The sequence below is a fragment of the Schistocerca gregaria genome, chromosome 1, assembly GCF_023897955.1.
Source record: "Schistocerca gregaria isolate iqSchGreg1 chromosome 1, iqSchGreg1.2, whole genome shotgun sequence".
NCBI classification, from domain to species: Eukaryota; Metazoa; Arthropoda; class Insecta; order Orthoptera; family Acrididae; genus Schistocerca; species Schistocerca gregaria.
Genome location: NC_064920.1, coordinates 169,419,099 through 169,438,073, shown reverse-complemented (window position 1 = coordinate 169,438,073; position 18,975 = coordinate 169,419,099). Strand labels below are relative to the sequence as shown.

At 43.3% G+C, this 18,975-nt stretch overlaps 1 protein-coding gene across 1 annotated transcript in view; it reads left to right on the top strand.

Moving 5' to 3' along the window:
* The window catches only part of LOC126285012 (dehydrogenase/reductase SDR family member 11-like), a 124,899-nt gene that overhangs the window by 69,090 nt on the left and 36,834 nt on the right, over nucleotides 1–18,975 (top strand). The window contains exons 3-4 of the mRNA XM_049984324.1: nucleotides 3,053–3,182; nucleotides 18,269–18,398. Coding sequence (XP_049840281.1) covers nucleotides 3,053–3,182; nucleotides 18,269–18,398 — 260 coding nt within the window. The remainder of the gene's footprint in view (nucleotides 1–3,052; nucleotides 3,183–18,268; nucleotides 18,399–18,975) is intronic.

Below are 18,975 nucleotides of genomic sequence, written 5' to 3'. Positions count from 1 at the left end.
TGACAGTAGAGCACGACGCGACGGTAAATGCGGCAGAGTCCAAAGGCTGTGTCAGGGAGAATACCGTGGCATAGCTGCAAAATAGTAACACGAATTCTTTACAGACGAATGGAAAAACTGGTAGAAGCCGACCTCGGGGAAGATCAGTTCGGATTCCGTAGAAATGTTGGAACACGTGAGTCAATACTGACCTTACGACTTATCTTAAAAGAAAGATTAAGAAAAGGCAAACCTACGTTTCTAGCATTTGCAGACTTAGAGAAAGCTTTTGACAATGTTGACTAGAATACTCTCTTTCAAATTCTAAAGGTGACAGGGATAAAATACAGGGAGCGAAAGGCTATTTACAATTTGTACAGAAACCAGATGGCAGATATAAGTGGTAGGGAAGGGAGTGAGACAGGGTTGCAGCCTATCCCCGATGTTATTCAATCTGTATATTAATCAAGCGTTAAGGAAACAAAAGAAAAATTCTGAGTAGGTATTAAAACCCATGGAGAAGGAATAAAAACTTTAAGGTCTGTCGATTAGATTGTAATTCTGTTAGAAACAGCAAAGGACTTCGAAGAGCAGTTGAACGGAATGGACAGTGTCTTGAAAGGTGGATATAAGATAAACATCAACAAAAGCAAAACGAGGATAATGGGATGCGGTCCAATTAAGCCGGGTGATGCTGAGGGAATTAGATTAGGAAATGAGACGCTTAAAGTAGTAAATGAATTTTCCTATTTGGGGAGAAAAATAACTGATGATAGTCGAAGTAGAAAGGATATAAAATGTAGACTGGCAATGGCAAGGAAAGATTTTCTGAAGAAGAGAAATTTGTTAACGTCGAGTATTGATTTAAATGTCAGAAAGTCATTACTGAATGTACACTCCTGGAAATGGAAAAAACAACACATTGACCCCGGTGTGTCAGACCCACCATGGCACAGCGGACACACCAGGAACCGCGGTGTTGGCCGTCGAATGGCGCTAGCTGCGCAGCATTTGTGCACCGCCGCCGTCAGTGTCAGCCAGTTTGCCTTGGCATACGGAGCTCCATCGCAGTCTTTAACACTGGTAGCATGCCGCGACAGCGTGGACGTGAACCGTATGTGCAGTTGACGGACTTTGAGCGAGGGCGTATAGTGGGCATGCGGGAGGCCGGGTGGACGTACCGCCGAATTGCTCAACACGTGGGGCGTGAGGTCTCCACAGTACATCGATGTTGTCGCCAGTGGTCGACGGAAGGTGCACGTGCCCGTCGACCTGGGACCGGACCGCAGCGACGCACGGATGCACGCCAGGACCGTAGGATCCTACGCAGTGCCGTAGGGGACCGCACCGCCACTTGCCAGCAAATTAGGGACACTGTTGCTCCTGGGGTAACGGCGAGGACCATTCGCAACCGTCTCCATGAAGCTGGGCTACGGTCCCGCACACCGTTACGCCGTTTTCCGCTCACGCCCTAACATCGTGCAGCCCGCCTCCAGTGGTGTCGCGACAGGCGTGAATGGAGGGACGAATGGAGACGTGTCTTCAGCGATGAGAGTCGCTTCTGCCTTGGTGCCAATGATGGTCGTATGCGTGTTTGGCGCCGTGCAGGTGAGCGCCACAATCAGGACTGCATACGATCGAGGCACACAGGACCAACACCCGGCATCATAGTGTGGGGAGCGATCTCCTACATTGGCCGTACACCTCTGGTGATCGTCGAGGGGACACTGAATAGTGCACGGTACATCCAAAACGTCATCGAACCCATAGTTCTACCACTCCTAGACCGGCAAGGGAACTTGCTGTTCCAACAGGACAATGCACGTCCGCATGTATCCCGTGCCACCCAACGTGCTCTAGAAGGTGTAAGTCAACTACCCTGGCCAGCAAGATCTCCGGATCTGTCCCCCATTGAGCATGTTTGGGACTGGATGAAGCGTCGTCTCACGCGGTCTGCACGTCCAGCACGAACGCTGGTCCAACTGAGGCGCCAGGTGGGAATGGCATGGCAAGCCGTTCCACAGGACTAAATCCAGCATCTCTACGATCGTCTCCATGGGAGAATAGCAGCCTGCATTGCTGCGAAAGGTGGATATACACTGTACTTGTGCCGACATTGTGCATGCTCTGTTGCCTGTGTCTATGTGCCTGTGGTTCTGTCAGTGTGATCATGTGATGTATCTGACCCCAGGAATGTGTCAATAAAGTTTCCCCTTCCTGGGACAATGAGTTCACGGTGCTCTTATTTCAATTTCCAGGAGTGTATTTGTATGGAGTGTATCCATGTATGGAAGTGAAACATGGACGATAAATAGTTTGGACAAGAAGGGAATAGAAGCTTTCGGAATGTGGTGCTACAGAAGAATGCTGAAGATTAGATGGGTAGACCACATAACTAATGAGGAAGTATTGAATAGGATTGGGAGAAGAGAATTTTATGGCACAACTTTACGAGAAGAAGGGATCGGTTGGTAGGACACGTTCTGAGGCATCAAGGGATCACAAATATAGCATTGGAGGGCAGCGTGGAGGGTAAAGACCGTAGAGGGAGACCAAGAGATGAATACACTAAGCAGATTCAGAAGGATGTATGTTGCAGTAAGTACTGGGAGCTGAAGAAGCTTGCACAGGATAGAGTAACATGGAGAGCTCCAGCAAACCAGTCTCAGGACTGAAGATCACAACAACAACAGTATAGCTAGCGATGGAGTGCTTGAAGCTGCTCGATAAATGTAAGTTGTCTTCACTTTTCTGCCGCCAGTTAAATCGTCATTTTTGTTCATCCCCATGCCATCGACTTGAGTAGCCTATGGTCACGTGACAGGAACTGGTAAACCTACAATGTCCAAGGTGTCTGCCACCGAGAAACCTTTCCCATCGATAGCAGACACATAAAATTTACCATTTTCACACGTCCTTGATTCGTACTTCCCTGTTTCACGTCTAGTCATCGCTACAGCTATCGTTTGTGTTAGACACCATGTCAAATCGTGAACTCTAGTATTCTCAACTGTAAACTAAATTTCTGATTCGTTGTTATTCCTTGTTCTCTGACTCCCTGATACGTTCGCAGCTGGCAAGACGGAAGACTGGAAGCGCGTCCTGGATGTGAACGTGCTGGGTCTGAGCATCTGCACCAGGGAGGCCGTGCAGGACATGCTGAGAAGGGGCGTCGACGACGGCTTCGTCATCCACATCAACAGGTTTGTTTTCATCCCGGCGCACGTACCAACTCACAGGGCCTACTTCTAGACCATCTCATTGCGTATGTTATACGCACAGCGTTCTATAGAAAGTTGTTATTGCTACCAACTCATAAACATATTGAGATACCGAAAAGATTATTTGTGTGCATGATTGGGGGGGGGGAGGGGCAGGGGGGGCCGCTGTGATAGATTGCTAACTGAAAAGTACTTCCAGAATTAATGTTTCACTCTTCAGCAGAGTGTTCGCTACTGCGAAACTTAAAAATGCTTCTGGACACCCGGTGTTTCCAAAATGTTTTGTACGTATTGTCAACGCTCACATCTTTTTTCCCTAACGTGGTATTGAAGGCACTACGATTTAAATAAAAATATGTGTTCTTTATTGCTTTTGAACGTCAATCGATTTATCGTTTAGTCGGTTCTTCAAGTTTACGAGCGAGGTAGCCGAAAGAAATGCGGATGATACTCTGAAAGTGAGGGTGAAGGCTATGGCATAGTACAGTTTCACACTTTCACCCCTGTTACCGTGTACACATCCCATAACAGGACTTCACAGACTTGCGACAGTGACGTTCTGTCTCATATATACTACAGATCCTGACCCTGTTTGCCAAAAATTTCACGTTAAAAATTACTTTCTTCGCAAATAAATGATCTTCTCCCAGTTACATATTACCTCCTCAATAAAGATCAAGAAAATGTAGTCCATCAACAAAGGAGGTGGCTTACAAAACACTCGTTCCACCTATACTTGAGTATTGCTCATCAGTGTGGGATCCGTACCAGATCGGGTTGACGGAGGAATAGAGAAGATCCAAAGAAGATAAAAAAAATAGCTTTGAGCACTATGGGACTTAACTTCTAAGGTTATCAGTCCCCTAGAACGTAGAACTACTTAAACCTAACTAACTTAAAAACATCAGACACATCCATGCCCGAGGCAGGATTCGAACCTGCAACCGTAGCGGTCGCGCGGTTTCAGACTGTAGCGCCTATAACCGCTCGGCCACCCCGGCAGGTTCCAAAGAAGAGCGGCGCGCTTCGTCACAGGGTTATTTGGTAAGTGTGATACCGTTACGGAGATGTTTAGCAAGCTCAAGTGGCAGACTGTGCAAGGGAGGTGCTCTGCACCGCGATGTAGCTTGCTGTCCAGGTTTCGAGAGGGTGCGTTTCTGGATGACGTATCGAACATATTGCTTCCTCCTACTTATACCCCCCGAGGAGATCACGAATGTAAAATTAGAGAGATTCGAGCGCACACGAAGGCTTTCCGGCAGTCGTTCTTCCCGCGAACCATACGCGAATGGAACAGAAAAGGGAGGTAATGACAGTGGCACGTAAAGTGCCCTCCGCCACACACCGTTGGGTAGCTTGCGGAGTATAAATGTAGATGTAGATGTAAAGGTTTCAAACTACCTATCTACAAACTTTTATGGGCTTACACTGAAGGGGAGAAGCACATAAAGGAACTATCCATGTACAAGGAAGAAAATAATTATATTTACGAATTTTACTTTCCGTGTCGCTGCCCATGTACTATGCTATAGTTTCTGCCCTTTCCTCTTTGGGATAAAGGTTTTTATTTTGTAGAGAGTCCAGCCATAAAGATACACGGTAGGTGTCAGGTCGGCGTTCTCGCGGTACTGTCCGTTGGATAAAGGTCTTCCTTGACTTAAGACGAGTCCTAATTCTCTGGTGATTATACATTAAGTGCCATGGACCGGTTCGCTGCTTTCTTTCATCTGTTTCACTGGCTGTTTATCGTCTCATATTTCGTAGTGCTAAGAGCGCAAAAAAATAAGTATTGTGGACAGATGTAGGCCTCAACATCCCCGTGGCAGCAATGACAGTCTCATTTGGACCGACGTCTGCGCGTTCAGACTGACAAGATGTCTCCCATACCGGGCTGCAAAATAGAGTCCCACTTGTGATGCCCGAAGTACTTCAAGCTGTGTTCTCCACGTCGAACCAGTCAATTTGCGTATAATATTGTTCCTCGCACTTTTTTTTTCCTTACAGACCTGTGCAGTATTTTTTTAAATGACAGTGGACGGTCTTGGCTGACTCTCAAGTATTTTTATTTGGTGCAGTGGTGTAGTCTAACCCCCCCCCCCCCCTCCACCACCACCATCGTATTACCAATTTTCTTGAGGCTTCTCTGTTATGTAGAAGGAATATATATACTAGCATTTTTCTGAGTTAGATAGCAGGCGACTTTTTTTCATAGCGGTTAACAAGGTATCCAAAGCCCTGGCCAGGTTCTTCTGCCTTGAGCAGTAATAGCAGTGTCGCCTGTGTATACGGAGCCATTTTTTTCTGGTTGGTGTCGGTGTTCATTAAAACGATGCAATAACCAAAAAAAGGCCGTCTCTTTCATAGTGAACATCTTCGAACATCTGTGACATAAACACCTGTTGTAGAGGGGCAGTACAAGTTTAGGGTATCAGGTGACATCTGGAGCGATTACCCGATATATATCTAAGGTCGTCACCTTCCCTGGAGACCCACCTCTGTACTCACAAACCTGAGGCAATTGTATGTGGTACATTCAAGGTCACCCCATCACCTCCCCTTTTTTGTCTGCACCAATAGGAGTCAAGCACTTTTCCTCTCCTCCTCTTTTTATTATTGGGGAAAATGTTGGGACATGTCATTCTTGTTCTGTGCACTGTCGTGAGAGGATCACCAGCAACAGAGCTGCACGATTTAAAAAATTATGATGGTTATTACCGTAATTTACTTTGACACTGTAAAGTGTGGTTGAATTGCTGTAGTTTTATGACGTGAAGGAATATTCTGCAAAATTACACAATTTTTAAAAAAATTAGACTGGTAAGGGGAAGACTCCAACATACTCATTACAGAGCAAAACACTGTTTTTAAATTTGGTTCTTGCGAGTTATTAAATGTTTTGCATTTCAAATTCTGCAAACTGACAGAAAATGTTACTTCTCTAAGCGAATTGTGTGTGACTGCGTAGTATACTACTTGAAAATGGTAGCCAAGATTACCATACTTAATGCTCAAAAATGGCCTCTTTCAAGTTTTTTAGCTCAAGTAACACAATTAGCAGCAAATAATTGGACATTATCTGCAAGTACTCCATTTCCCACTAATACTTACAATTTCATCCGATTTTTCCAGATATAATAACGAGATAGAACAGCTTCCACAGTGTAATAATTAGGCTATTGTCATGAGGAAACACGTCCCTGTATTACTAATGTGTTACACCATTGTTCGTTAAAAGTAAGGACATAAGCAATACAAGTTACACCACTATTTACAACTTTTGGTGATGGTTTTCGCAAATACCCACTGTAAGTACGAGACTGAGAAACAACCACAGCGCATCAAATAAACTATTGCTACTGGAAACACATCGCTGCATTATTAATTTATTAATGTGTGAGAATGCCAGTCTTGCAAACTTAGCGGGTGAACTTCTGTGAAGTTTGGAAGGTTGGAGACGGGATACTGGCGGAAGTAAATGTGAGAGGACGTGTTGTGATTGGGTAGTTCAATCGGTAGAGCACTTGCTCGCAAAACGCAAAGGTCCCGAGTTCGAATCTCGTTCTGACGCACAGTTATAATCTGCCTAGAAGTCTCATGTCAATGCACAATCTGCTGCTGAGTGAAAATTTAGTTCTGGCACATAATAGTGACAAAAACAATGTATAAGCACACAGCCTCCCACTACTGTTTACAATTAATGTATATTTTTCCATTTTCTTAGACATCGCCTTTCCATTCTAAGGTGTATGTTAATTCGTGGTTATTAAAATTTAAACAGTTAGCGCAGAGCCTTATTTAAAACTACACTCCTACTTGAAACTTGTGCAAGCACACCGTTTAATGATAACATCCGCACATTGTTATTTACTGGTATCTAGGATGGCTCAGGAGAGACTGCCACAGTCTGAAACACCCTTCCAGATCCCTGCTGCCTCCGAGAATTCCCCGTACCCTCTTTCTCTCTGGATCAAAACAATGAAGATCCCCTTTTCCCTTTTATTACTAGAGCAGTTATATGGGCGGCGATATTTGAGATCTCACCAGCATAGTGAAAGAATCACGATGAAGTGCCCTGATAAGCAGTTGTGAGACGGTACCCTCCGGCAGAATAAAGGGGGATTACAAAACACTAAGTAGAATCAACTACCATAAAACGATATTTGAATAAAGTAACTCTTTCTACATGACAAATCTGTACCACCCCTACATTTTTAGTGTCTGTGGGATGTCAAAGTGTGTGTTAAGATGAGTGCGTTATCCTATCGGCAGAGTTACGGTAATTTAATAATGTCGCTGCGTTTCCCCTAAGTATTAGAAAGCATGACCACTACCCAGTATTCCAAAACACATACATACACTAGTGGCCATTAAAATTGTTACACCAATAAGAAATGCAGATGATAAGTGGATATTCATTGGACAAATACATTATACTAGAACTGACATGTGAATACATTTTCACGCAGTTTGGGTGCATAGATCCTGAGAAATCAGAACAACCACCTCTGGCCGTAATAACGGCCTTGATACGCTTGGACATTGAGTCAAACAGAGCTTGGTCTGAGTGTACAGGTACAGCTGCCCATGCACCTTCAACACGATACCACAGTTCATCAAGAGTAGTACCTGTCGTATTGTAACGAGCCAGTTGCTCGGCCACCATTGACCAGACGTTTTCAATTGGTGAGAGATCTGGAGAACGTGCTGGCCAGGGCAGCAGTCGAATATTTTCTGTATCCATAAAGGCCCGTACAGGACCTGCAACATACGGTCGTGCATTATCCTGCAGAAATGTAGGGTTTCGCAGAAATCGAATGAAGGATAGAGCCACGCTTCGGAACAAGTCTGACATGTAATGTCCACTGTTCAAAGTGCCGTCAGTGCGAACAAGAGGTGACCGAGACGAGTAACCAATGGCACCGCATACCATCACGCCTGGTGATACGCCAGTAGGCGATGACGAGTACACGCCTCCAATGTGTGTTCACCGCGATGTCGCCAAACACCGATGCGACCATCATGATGCTGTAAGCAGAACCTGGATTCATCCGAAAAAATAACGTTTTGTCATTCATGCACACATATTGAGTGGATGATCCATGTCGTTACATAAAATCTTTGGAGAGCATGGAAGTGGAATACCGGAAACGCTTTGATGTTCATGTATAGTAATATCTTGGTTCCTTCAAATTATTGCAGCTACTCACCTTATGTTTTGTTCTCCACTTTTTATAGTACCGTTACCGGATTCAAACCGCCTAGCGATTCACCATCTGATGGTGTATATTCATTGATTGCCTGCAGCAGTGTGGGAGGCGTGTAGCTGTGGGAAGATGTATAAACGGAAGATGTAGGTACCGAGTGTGGAGAGAATTATTCACATTATGAGATCGACTACCTTACGTTAGTTACAGTTATTAGTGTCCGTTATTTGGTTGTTGGTGCACACAATATTTTGGAAAATACAGTGAATATTTTCCAGGGACGTGAATTTCACTGCACTTCACACACTTAGTTACAGGTAACACGTTCAACATGCTTTACAAAACATATCTACATCCATACTCCGAACGCCACGAGACGGGTTGTGGCGGAGGGTACCTTGAGTACCTCTATCGGTTCTCCCTTCTATTCCTGTCCCGTTAATGGAAAGAAAGATTGTCGGCATGCCTCTGTGTGGGCTCTAATCTCTCTGATTTTATCCTCATGGTCTCTTCGAGAGATATGCGTAGGAGGGAGCAATGTATTGCTTGACTCCTCGGTGAAGGTATGTTCTCGAAACTTCAACAAAAGCCCGTACCGAGCTACTGAGCGTCTCTCTTGCAGAGTAACCCAGGTGTAAATTACTTCAAAAAGTTTGCGTTAGGGCAGAGAGTCACTTTGTTCAGCTCTTGTAATACACACTGACGACAGTAAGAATGTATCCATTTCTGTATTGCAAAAATAACGTTTAGTTAATTACTGTTATTGACATGTGCTGCCGGCCGTGGTGGCAGAGCGGTTCTAGGCGCTACAGTCTGGAACCGCGAGACCGCTACTGTCGCAGGTTCGAATCCTGGAGATCAAAAGCACACTAACATTCCTGATCAATAGAAACCTACTAATATCAAATATCGGCCTAACTTAGAGGAATAAATTTCTGAGCATGTACGTCTGTAGTACAGTACTGAAACATGGACTGTGGAAAACCGAAACAGAAGAGAATCGAAGCATTTGAGATGTGCTGCTACAGACGAATGCTGAAAGTTAGGAGGACTTGTAAGGTAAGGAAGGAGGAGGTTCCGCGCAGAATCGGAGAGGAAAGGAATATGTGGAAAACACTGATCAGGAGAAGGGACAGGATGATACATCTGTTAAGACATGAAGGAATGACCTCCATGGTACTAGAGGGAGCTGTAGATGGCAAAAGGTGTAGAGGAAGACAGAGATTGGAATCCATCCAGCAAGTAATTGAGGACGTAGGTTGCAAGTGCTACTCTGAGATAAAGAGGTAAGCACAGGAGAGGAATTCGTAGCGGGCCGTATCAAACCAGTCAGAAGACTGATGACAAAAAAAAACCTGTCATTATAGCAGCAGTAACCGATCTAACAACAGCGAAAGACATTTATTGTTTCATATAGGCGCTGCCGACTGCAGCGCCGTGTCCTGCCTATTTACGTATTTGAATACGCATGCATATACCAATTTCTTTGGCCCACACTGTAATGTCAGTGTGCCTTACCTCCTAAATTATGGTAACATTCGCCACAATGTTTGATGTCAGATGACTCTGATGCTGTCGATGATCCTCTCACCACAGTGAATAGACCCTGAATGATGTGGCCAATGCAGTTGCTCTAGTAAGAAATTGAAGAGTGGCAAGTGAGGAACGGGGAGGAGGAGGAGCTGGATTTTTACCAACCTGGAAGTGATGGACAGGGGTTGGGAGGTGAGGAGAGGAAAGGATCCTCTCTGGGAGGGGGAGGGGGCGAGGGAACACTTTGAGTGTACCTCACACAATTGTCTCATGTGTTACGTATCACGGAAGTATTACTTTATGAATGGATCGAACCACTTTTAACACTCGCAACATGAGTTTAGTAGGGGATACTTGATGTCCACGTTTTGAAAGTAATGTAATCTAGTCCGTTTCTCTCTATTTTAAATTTCAGAATGAAATATTTATTTTTTAAATAAATTATTCTACCAGATTCCACACTGTTTTTAAATTTTTCAGTTAAAATTAATTCCAAAATTTAAGGTTCAGTGGTACTTGTCACTTTTCCTAGGGAATCTCGCAATCAGTATCGCTCTGTTCAGAGCCTTAGGTAAAAATAAATGTCTCTTTAAAAAAAATATGTTGGGAGTAAAAATGAACACCAAGAACGAAATTTGCAATTTTTTATATTATTTTGTGGAGATCGTAAAGTCTGCAGTACACGTTATTGATAATACGTTGATATTGCTAAGAGTGTGTTAAAGGTATTTTCAGGTTTTGGGACCTGATTACATATCACTATCTCTCTAAAAAGCAATTTATTAAGTAATTCAACAGCACTTAATGAATTTTATCAAAATTGTTTTTAGGTTAGGCACAATGTACCCCCCGCCCCCTCCTCTCCGGCCACACTACTCATCAATACTGAACTGATCCAACTCGTTCAAAAAAAAAAAAAAAAAAGTTCAAATATGTGTGAAATCTTATGGGACTTAACTGATAAGGTCATCAGTCCCTAAGCTTACACACTACTTAGCCTAAATTATCCTAAGGACAAACACACACACCCATACCCGAGGGAGGACTCGAACGTCCACCGGGACCAGCCGCAGTCCGTGACTGCAGCGCCTAAGACCGCTCGGCTAATCCCGTGAGGTAATGCAGCTCGTCCATCATAAGATGCACGTATCTTGCTTAGCATACAGCCTTCTCCCATTCTTCGAGGACAGCCCTCTTAATCTTATCCATCGTGTGACGAGGGTTCCTGCAGTATCGCAGTGCAAACCTGAACTAGAGCAGGCTGTTCCATAACTTACTGCGGTGACCTGGAAGTAGCCTCTTGAAGAACGAAGCCATAACTGAAATGTTGGTTGCAGGCCTCTACAATAGATGGAAGGAACCTGATCCGGTATTATAGAAACCTCAAATTAAAAATAATTATTTTCCTGTAAAATACAAGTAATACAGTAACCACCTTTCGCTTATTCATTTCCTGCTCAAAGGAGTTTCACACAATTTGCATATCTACGTACATGTGTGATCCTAGGCTGAAGAAAAGAAGCAAAAAAAAAATTATTCCAGAGATTAGATTAAGACCTTTTCTTAGCGTTTTGTTCGCCTAATTGAAAATTTTCAACGTTCTGGTGCATGGCCGGCAATCTCTTACTGGTAACATTTGCAGGCCACATTCAGTGTTTGAATTAATGTTGATTTAAGAGTAAGAGAATTTTTATTTTAATATGTTTTTTGCTTATAATTTAATTAAAAATCAACTTAGAATTAAACATGAATAGTAATCGAATTGATAGAACGAATTGGTTTGTTTTGCAGCACAGTTTTAAAGAAAAAAAGTAATAAATGTGTACATGGGTTTCCGTAGCTGGGCATGCATGTATAAGTCAGTTAAACTACAAATAACGCAGCTTACAGAGCTTGTGGAGCAATGTTGACATGTTCTACAGTATTTGGGTGTGCTTGCGTCTTATTCTGAAGGTTGTGTTCCACATAGCGATTACCTAAGGACATAGAAGCCAAGAAATCACTAAGCAGCTTAAGTCTGAGCGAAAACAATCTATATACTTTTCTAATTTTGTCAAAAAAGTAAAAAAAAAGAATGAATACGATTTGCGTTGATGAAAAGACAATTCTTGAACATGGTGCAAAATCCGTGCGTGTGGGACAAGGCTGAGTAAAGCTGTTTCTGTGCGGTAGCTTTAATATCAAATGTGAGCAACAGTATCTTCGAGAAAACCCTGGAGTAGTCGATGAATTCACGAGAAAATCTTAGCAACACCGCCACATTAGCAATCACGACAATAATCTGATTAAAAGTGTCTGGTCACCTATTAGAGGACATTGATATGGGGTGTGTCCACTCTTCGCCTTTATGACGTCTTATCAACTCTGCTGGATATACATTCAGTGACGTGTCTGTGTGATGGAGTAATTGCGGCCGGCACTACCTCAATACCTGAAGCCGGAGAAGGAAACTGCTGTGAGAGACGCTGAGGTCTGGGATGAAGTCTACATCCTAGCTCAACCCAAAGGTAATCCACTGGGCTGAGGCTGGGACGCTGGACAGGCCGGTCCATTTCAGGAATGTTACTGTCCTCAAACCGTTGCCTCAAAGATGCTTCTTTAGACAGGATGCATTATCATGCTCACATAATCAGTTATCGGCACTGAAATGTCCCTCAGCGTAATCGCCGACTAAATCCTGCTAGGAGGGATGAGCTCCCTGCACTACGAAGTTTTGTAAAAACTTTGTTAATTAAAATGAATGGTTGCGATCATGGGAGGTGACAACTAAGTCAATAATACACAGTTTCTAATAACAATTTCTATTATATTTTCCAAAAATACACATAAAACTTACGTTAATTATCAGACAGCACTACAATGGCGGCCTACCGCTAGACGAAACAAAACAGGAGAGCTTTCAATAAAGCAAAAGTCTCTGGTCATGTTCATTTTCATCACACAGGTAAAAAGAATGTTGCTTTATTTTTATATCATGTCGCTGTTTGTGATTTTTGGTGGTATTATTTAACTTCTTTAATCTTTCTTATACATCGGGCACACGTACACAGTCTTGAAATAATTTGTAATTCACAAGTCGCACAACAGAAGTTTCTTTTCCCTTTCTCCAAATGTACATTTATGTGACGTACCGTCGCATAGAGTACTTAATCAAACTTTTCGTGTGAACCGCCTGTCATAGACTCTAACGACGAACGCCAACAAAAGCACCCCACTCCTCGTGCTTAATGAGCAACAACTGGCTACGCAGGTCAGTCCCACTGACTTGAACAAGGTCTATTCCCTATCTCTTAATATCGTTGGTTTCCTAAAGTAAACCATGAATAGAATCCATATTTATAAATCTAGCAACCCCTAACACAAACGACGCACTACGAAGCAGTTACCCGAATGGGACGGACGTCGGTAGATACGTACATATACAGACAAATGATTGAATGTTACTTCAGAGGAATGGAATGGTTTATTCAAGTGAAAGAGCTTCGCAAACTGAGCTAGTGAGTAATGTACTGGTCCACCGCTGGCCCTTGTGCAAACAGTTACTCAGCTTGGCAACGACTGATATTGTTGTTGGTCGTCCTGAGAAATATCGTGCCAAATTCTGTCCAATTGAGGCATTAGATCGTTAAAGTCACGAGCTGGTTGGAGGGCCATGCTCATAATGTTCTGTATATTCTGAATTGTGGACAGATCTAGTGACTTGGATGACTTAGATACGGTTTGACATGTACGATGACAAGCAGTAGAAACTCTCGCCTTGGGTGGGCGGGTATTATCTATGATGATTTGCCACGAAGGGCAACAATACTGGGCGTAGATTATCGTCGACGTACCGATGTGCTGTAATGGTGACACGGATGCCAACCAAAGGGGTCCTTCTATGAAATGAAATGCCACTCTAGACATCACTCTTGGTTGTCAGGCAGTATGGCGCGCGAGAGTCAGACTGGTATCGCTCCGCTGTCCGGTGAGTCCAGACACGGCTTCAGCCTGGAATCTCATTGACAGGAGTAGAATTTTCTTGAGTCTCGCTTCGAAATGAGCCTTGATGACCAGCGCAGACTTGTCTGGAAACGACTCAGATGGTAATGGGATACCAACCAGACTGTCTCTCGGCATGCGGTCTGACAACCTAGACTGATGGTCTGCGGTCCCATTTCATTTAGTACGAGGACCCTTTGTATTGCCATCCGTCGCAACCTTACATCACAGTGATACGTCGACGATACTCTACACTCAGTTTTGTTGCCCTTCATGGCAAGCCATTTCAAGCTTTCATTTCAGCAAGATAATGCCCGCCTGCAGACAGCGGTACGTTCTACGGCTTGTCTTTGTACGTGCCAAACACTACCTAGATCAGCAAAGTCGCCAGATCTCTCAACAATTGGCAGCACTTGGAACATTATGGGCAGGATCCTTCATCTCGGGATTTTACGTTCTAATGCACCAATTGGACAGAATTTACGACGATATCCCTCAGGAGTACATTCAGTGCACAATAGCTGCTTGCATAAGAGACAGAGGTAGACCAATGCGTTGATGGCCTGTTTAATAACTGAACCTCTTTCTCTTGAACAAGTCATCAATTTTTTAATGAAATTATAATCATTCGGTTGTCTGTATCTGTAGACCATATCTACTGATTTCCATCCCATTCGCGTAATTCCTTTGTGGTGCATCGGCTTTTTGTTTCAGAGTGTATGTATAGTTCGGACGAAACGTATAGTTAGCATGTGGCAAGATAGGAAACGTGCATTTTAATATAACCAACGTAGCAGTTTTGCATCTGTCCATTTTTATAAACAAACAGTCTAATTTGCGAGCCAGATACAGTTGACAACTACCACAGGAGGAGACTAGCTAGCAAATCATGAAGACGAACGCTTTTTGTGTGATGCAACAGCTGGCTTTGGAGCGTGTAATAATCACAATGTAGCCCCCGACTATCATTCTTCACGTTGAGAAACACGTCTCATATGAGGATATCTTTGTGTAAATTGCTATACGTGGCGAAATGTCCAAAGATACGTGCATGTGCGCATGATCTTCCTCTACGATTTTACCCCTCCCCAGTCTCTTCCCCCCCCCCCCCCCCCCACTCCCCGCGTCCCCGCACATACACACAAATTCACACAAACATACACACACACACACACACACACACACACACACACACACACACACAGGTTTGACACAAACTTCTTTTCTCTCCATTTCTCTTCAGTACCTCCTTATTAGCTACGTGATCTACCCATCTAATCTTCAGCATTCTTTTGTAGTACCACATTTCAAAAGCTTCGATTCTCCCCTTGTCTAAACTGTTTGTCGTCCATGATTCACTTCCTTGCATGTTACACTACATATACATACTTCCAGAAAAGACTTCCAAACGAATCTATATTATATGTTAACAAATTTCTTTTCTTCAAAAATGCTTTTCTTGCTGTTGCGAGCCTACACTTTATATCTTCTCTCTTTCAGCCATCGTCAGCTATTTTGCTGCCAAAACACCAAAACCCATCTAGTTCCTTTATCTAATTCCCTCCGTATCACCTGATTTGAATCTACAACGTTCCATTATCCTAATTTTGCGTTTGTTGATGTTCATCCTATATCCTCATTTAAAGACTGTCTCCGTTATGTTCAGATGCTCCTCCAAGTCCTTTGCTGCCTCTAACAGAATTACAATGTCATCGGCAAACGTCAAGGTTTTATTTCTTCTCCCTAAACTTTAATTGATTCTCCTAAATTTTATTCGGTTTCTTTTTATGTTTGCTCATCGTATAGATTAATAACATCCGTGATAGGCTACAACCCTGTCTCAACCCCTTCTCAACCTGACTGCTTCCTTTTGATGGCACTCGACTCATAAGTGCTGTCTCATTTCAGTACAAGTTGTAAATAGCCTTTCACTTCCTGTATTTTACCACCTGCTACCTTCAGAATTTCAAAGAGACTGTGCCAGTCAACATTGTCAAAAGGTTTCCGTAAGCCTGTAAATGCTATAAACGTAGGTTTGCCTTACCTTAAGCTACCTTCTAAGATAAGTTGTAAGGTCAGTATTGTCTCACATGTTCCCCCATTTCACTTCACTGACGTCGGCTTTTACCAGTTTCTTCATTCATTTGTCAAGAATTCGTTTTAGCGTTTTGCAACCATTACTTATTAAAATGATAATTCGGTAATATTCACACCTGTCAGTAACTGCTTTCTTTGGAATTGGAATTATTACAGTCCTCTTCAAGTCAGTGTGTATTTCACCTGTCTCACGCATCTTGCACTCCAGATGGAAGAGTTTTGCCATGTATGTCTCTCTCAAGGTTGTCAGGAGCTCTGACAGAACGTCGTCTCCTCCCAGTGTCTTGTTTCGACTAAGGTCTTCCAGTAGTCTGTCAAACTCTTCTCGCACTACCACGTCTTCCATATCCTCTTCTGCTACGTCCTCTAACAATTCTATAACATTTCTTTCGGTCATTTGTCCTTTGTATAGGCCTCCTATATACTCCTTCCTCCTTTCAGTTCCTTTCTTTGCTTGGGACTAGTTTTCCATCTGAGCTCTTGACATTCTATAAGCCCCAAATATCCTGCCCAGCTTCCCTCTGTTACACACGAGAGTCGTCTTCCTTACGATACCCAGCTCATATATTACGTCATGATCTGACATATAGTTAAAATTATTAACATTTTCTGATGTGGTATGTAAGTAAAATTATTAACATTTTCTACGGTCATGTCCGACCAGTATATTGATCCTGGAGCAACGTGTATGGAGAACCACGACGAATTGCATGATAAAAGAGAGGTTCTCAATACAGGAATAAGGAAAGGCGAATAACAATGAAATTTGCATGAAATTTTATATTCTCTAACTCAACTTCTCGCCTGTTAGTATTACGCTTCTCACACATGTAAATACGAGGGGCGTTGGAAAAGTCCGTGCAATGTCCAAGAGTTGGCATTACCGGCGAGTTTCGAGGTCATGGTAAGTTAGTAGCATCTTTGGAAAGAGCGCACACCAAGTTTCAGCCATATTGGTCTATTTCTTTGTGTTTGGCATTCGTGTGAATCAAGGAAGTCGAGTGATGGTAAAAAAAATGGACGAAAAGGAGTTTCTTGTGGCGATTAAACATTACTTTATGAAAGGCAGAACGCCTGAGGAGACTAATGAGAAGCTTGATAAACATTACGGTGACTCTGCACCTCCGACTAGAACAGTTTATAAGGGCTTTCAAAATTTTCGGAGTGGCCATATGAGCACAAGTGATGCTGAACGTTCTGGACGCCCTGTGGAGGTTACGACTCCAGATTATTGATATAATCCATGATACGGTGATGGATGACAGAAGAGTTAAGTGCGTGAGATTGCCAGTGCTATGGGCATCTCGAATCAATGCGTACGTAATATTTTGCATAAACATTTGGACATGAGAAAGCTATCTGCAAGATGGGTTCCGCGATTGCTCACGCTTGACCAAAAACGGAATCGTGTGAAGTGTTGCAAGGATGGTTTGCAGCTGTTCAGGAAGAATCCGCAGGCCTCTGAGCGTCGTTTCGTCACTGTGCATGAAACATGGGTACATTACTATATTCCTGAGACCAAAGAACAATCTAAACAATGGGTTACCAAGAGAAAATCGGTACCAAAAGAGAACAATGTAAACAAGGGGTTACCAAGGGAGAATCTGCACCAAAAAAGGCGAAGACCATTCCTTCGGCCGGAAAGGTTATGGCGACTGTCTTTTGGGATTCGCAATGTATAATCTTCACCGAGTATCTGGAAAAGGGTAAAACTATTACAGGTGCATAATATTCATCGTTATTGGACCGTTTGAAAACCGAGCTGCACGAAAAACTCCGACGATTGCACCACAGAAAATTCTTTTTTCATCGCTACAATGCACCAGCACACACCTCAGCAGTTGTTATCGCAAAATTAGTGGAAATAGGATTCCAACTCGTTTCACATCCCCCCTATTCTCCTGTTTTGGCTCCCTCGGACTACTATTTGTTCCCCAATTTGAAGAAATGGCTGACGGGACAAAGACTTTATTGAAACGAGAAGGTGATTGGAGGAACTAATAGCAATTTCGGAGACTTGAACAATTCCTATTATTCGGAAGGGATCAACAAATTAGAACAGCGTTGGAAAAAATGTATAAATCTAAAAGGAGACTATTTCGAAAAATAAAAAAGGTTTACCCCAAACATGTAAGTAGTTTTTATTTTTGCACGGACTTTTCAAACGCCTCTCGTACAAGACCAAATGAAAAATCAAATCACGTAACTACAGAAGTACCTTTAAAATCAGTCCAAATCATTATTTCTGTGCAGCGTGCTGGGCCACGTTCCCGCAATCGATGACGTGGTCGTCATATACAGCGCCAGCAAACACGCCGTCAGGGTGCTGCTCGAAGGGCTGCGGCTGGATCTGGTGGCCAAGAAGAGCCGCATCCGTGTTGGGGTGAGTTCTGGCCTGTTGTATATTGCAGCTCTTGCGGTGAAGTCAATGCTTTCTGCGTAATTGTCTTTTGGCTTACAGGACGTACCGCCATCTCTGAGTGTTACAGAAATTTTCTGTGTTTTATGTGTAGTTTGAGACTGGCCCTTCACACATGCTTAGCATAAAACTGTTTCTATTTCCAGCGAACTCTGTGTAAACAGTTAGATGGATTTGTCCTAGGGTTCCTCACTTCTGTAGAAATGCAAGGTGCTACCCAAAATTTCCCGAGAGAAAACTCAGAGAACATACCTTACTTCTTAATTCCCGCCGTCCCCTTAAATTAGTTTCCTCGTGCTTGTGTGAAACGCTTCCAGCGGCCGTTCCATTGTTGGATACAGTCCTGGACGCCTGCTGGCTGAAACGTGTTCAAAATTAGTTGTGATTTCGATTGAACCACTTTTTTTTGTCATCAGTCTATCAGTCTACTGACTGGATTGATGCGGCCCGCCACGAATTCCTTTCCTGTGCTAACCTCTTCATCTCAGAGTAGCACTTGCAACCTACGTCCTCAATTATTTGCTTGACGTATTCCAATCTC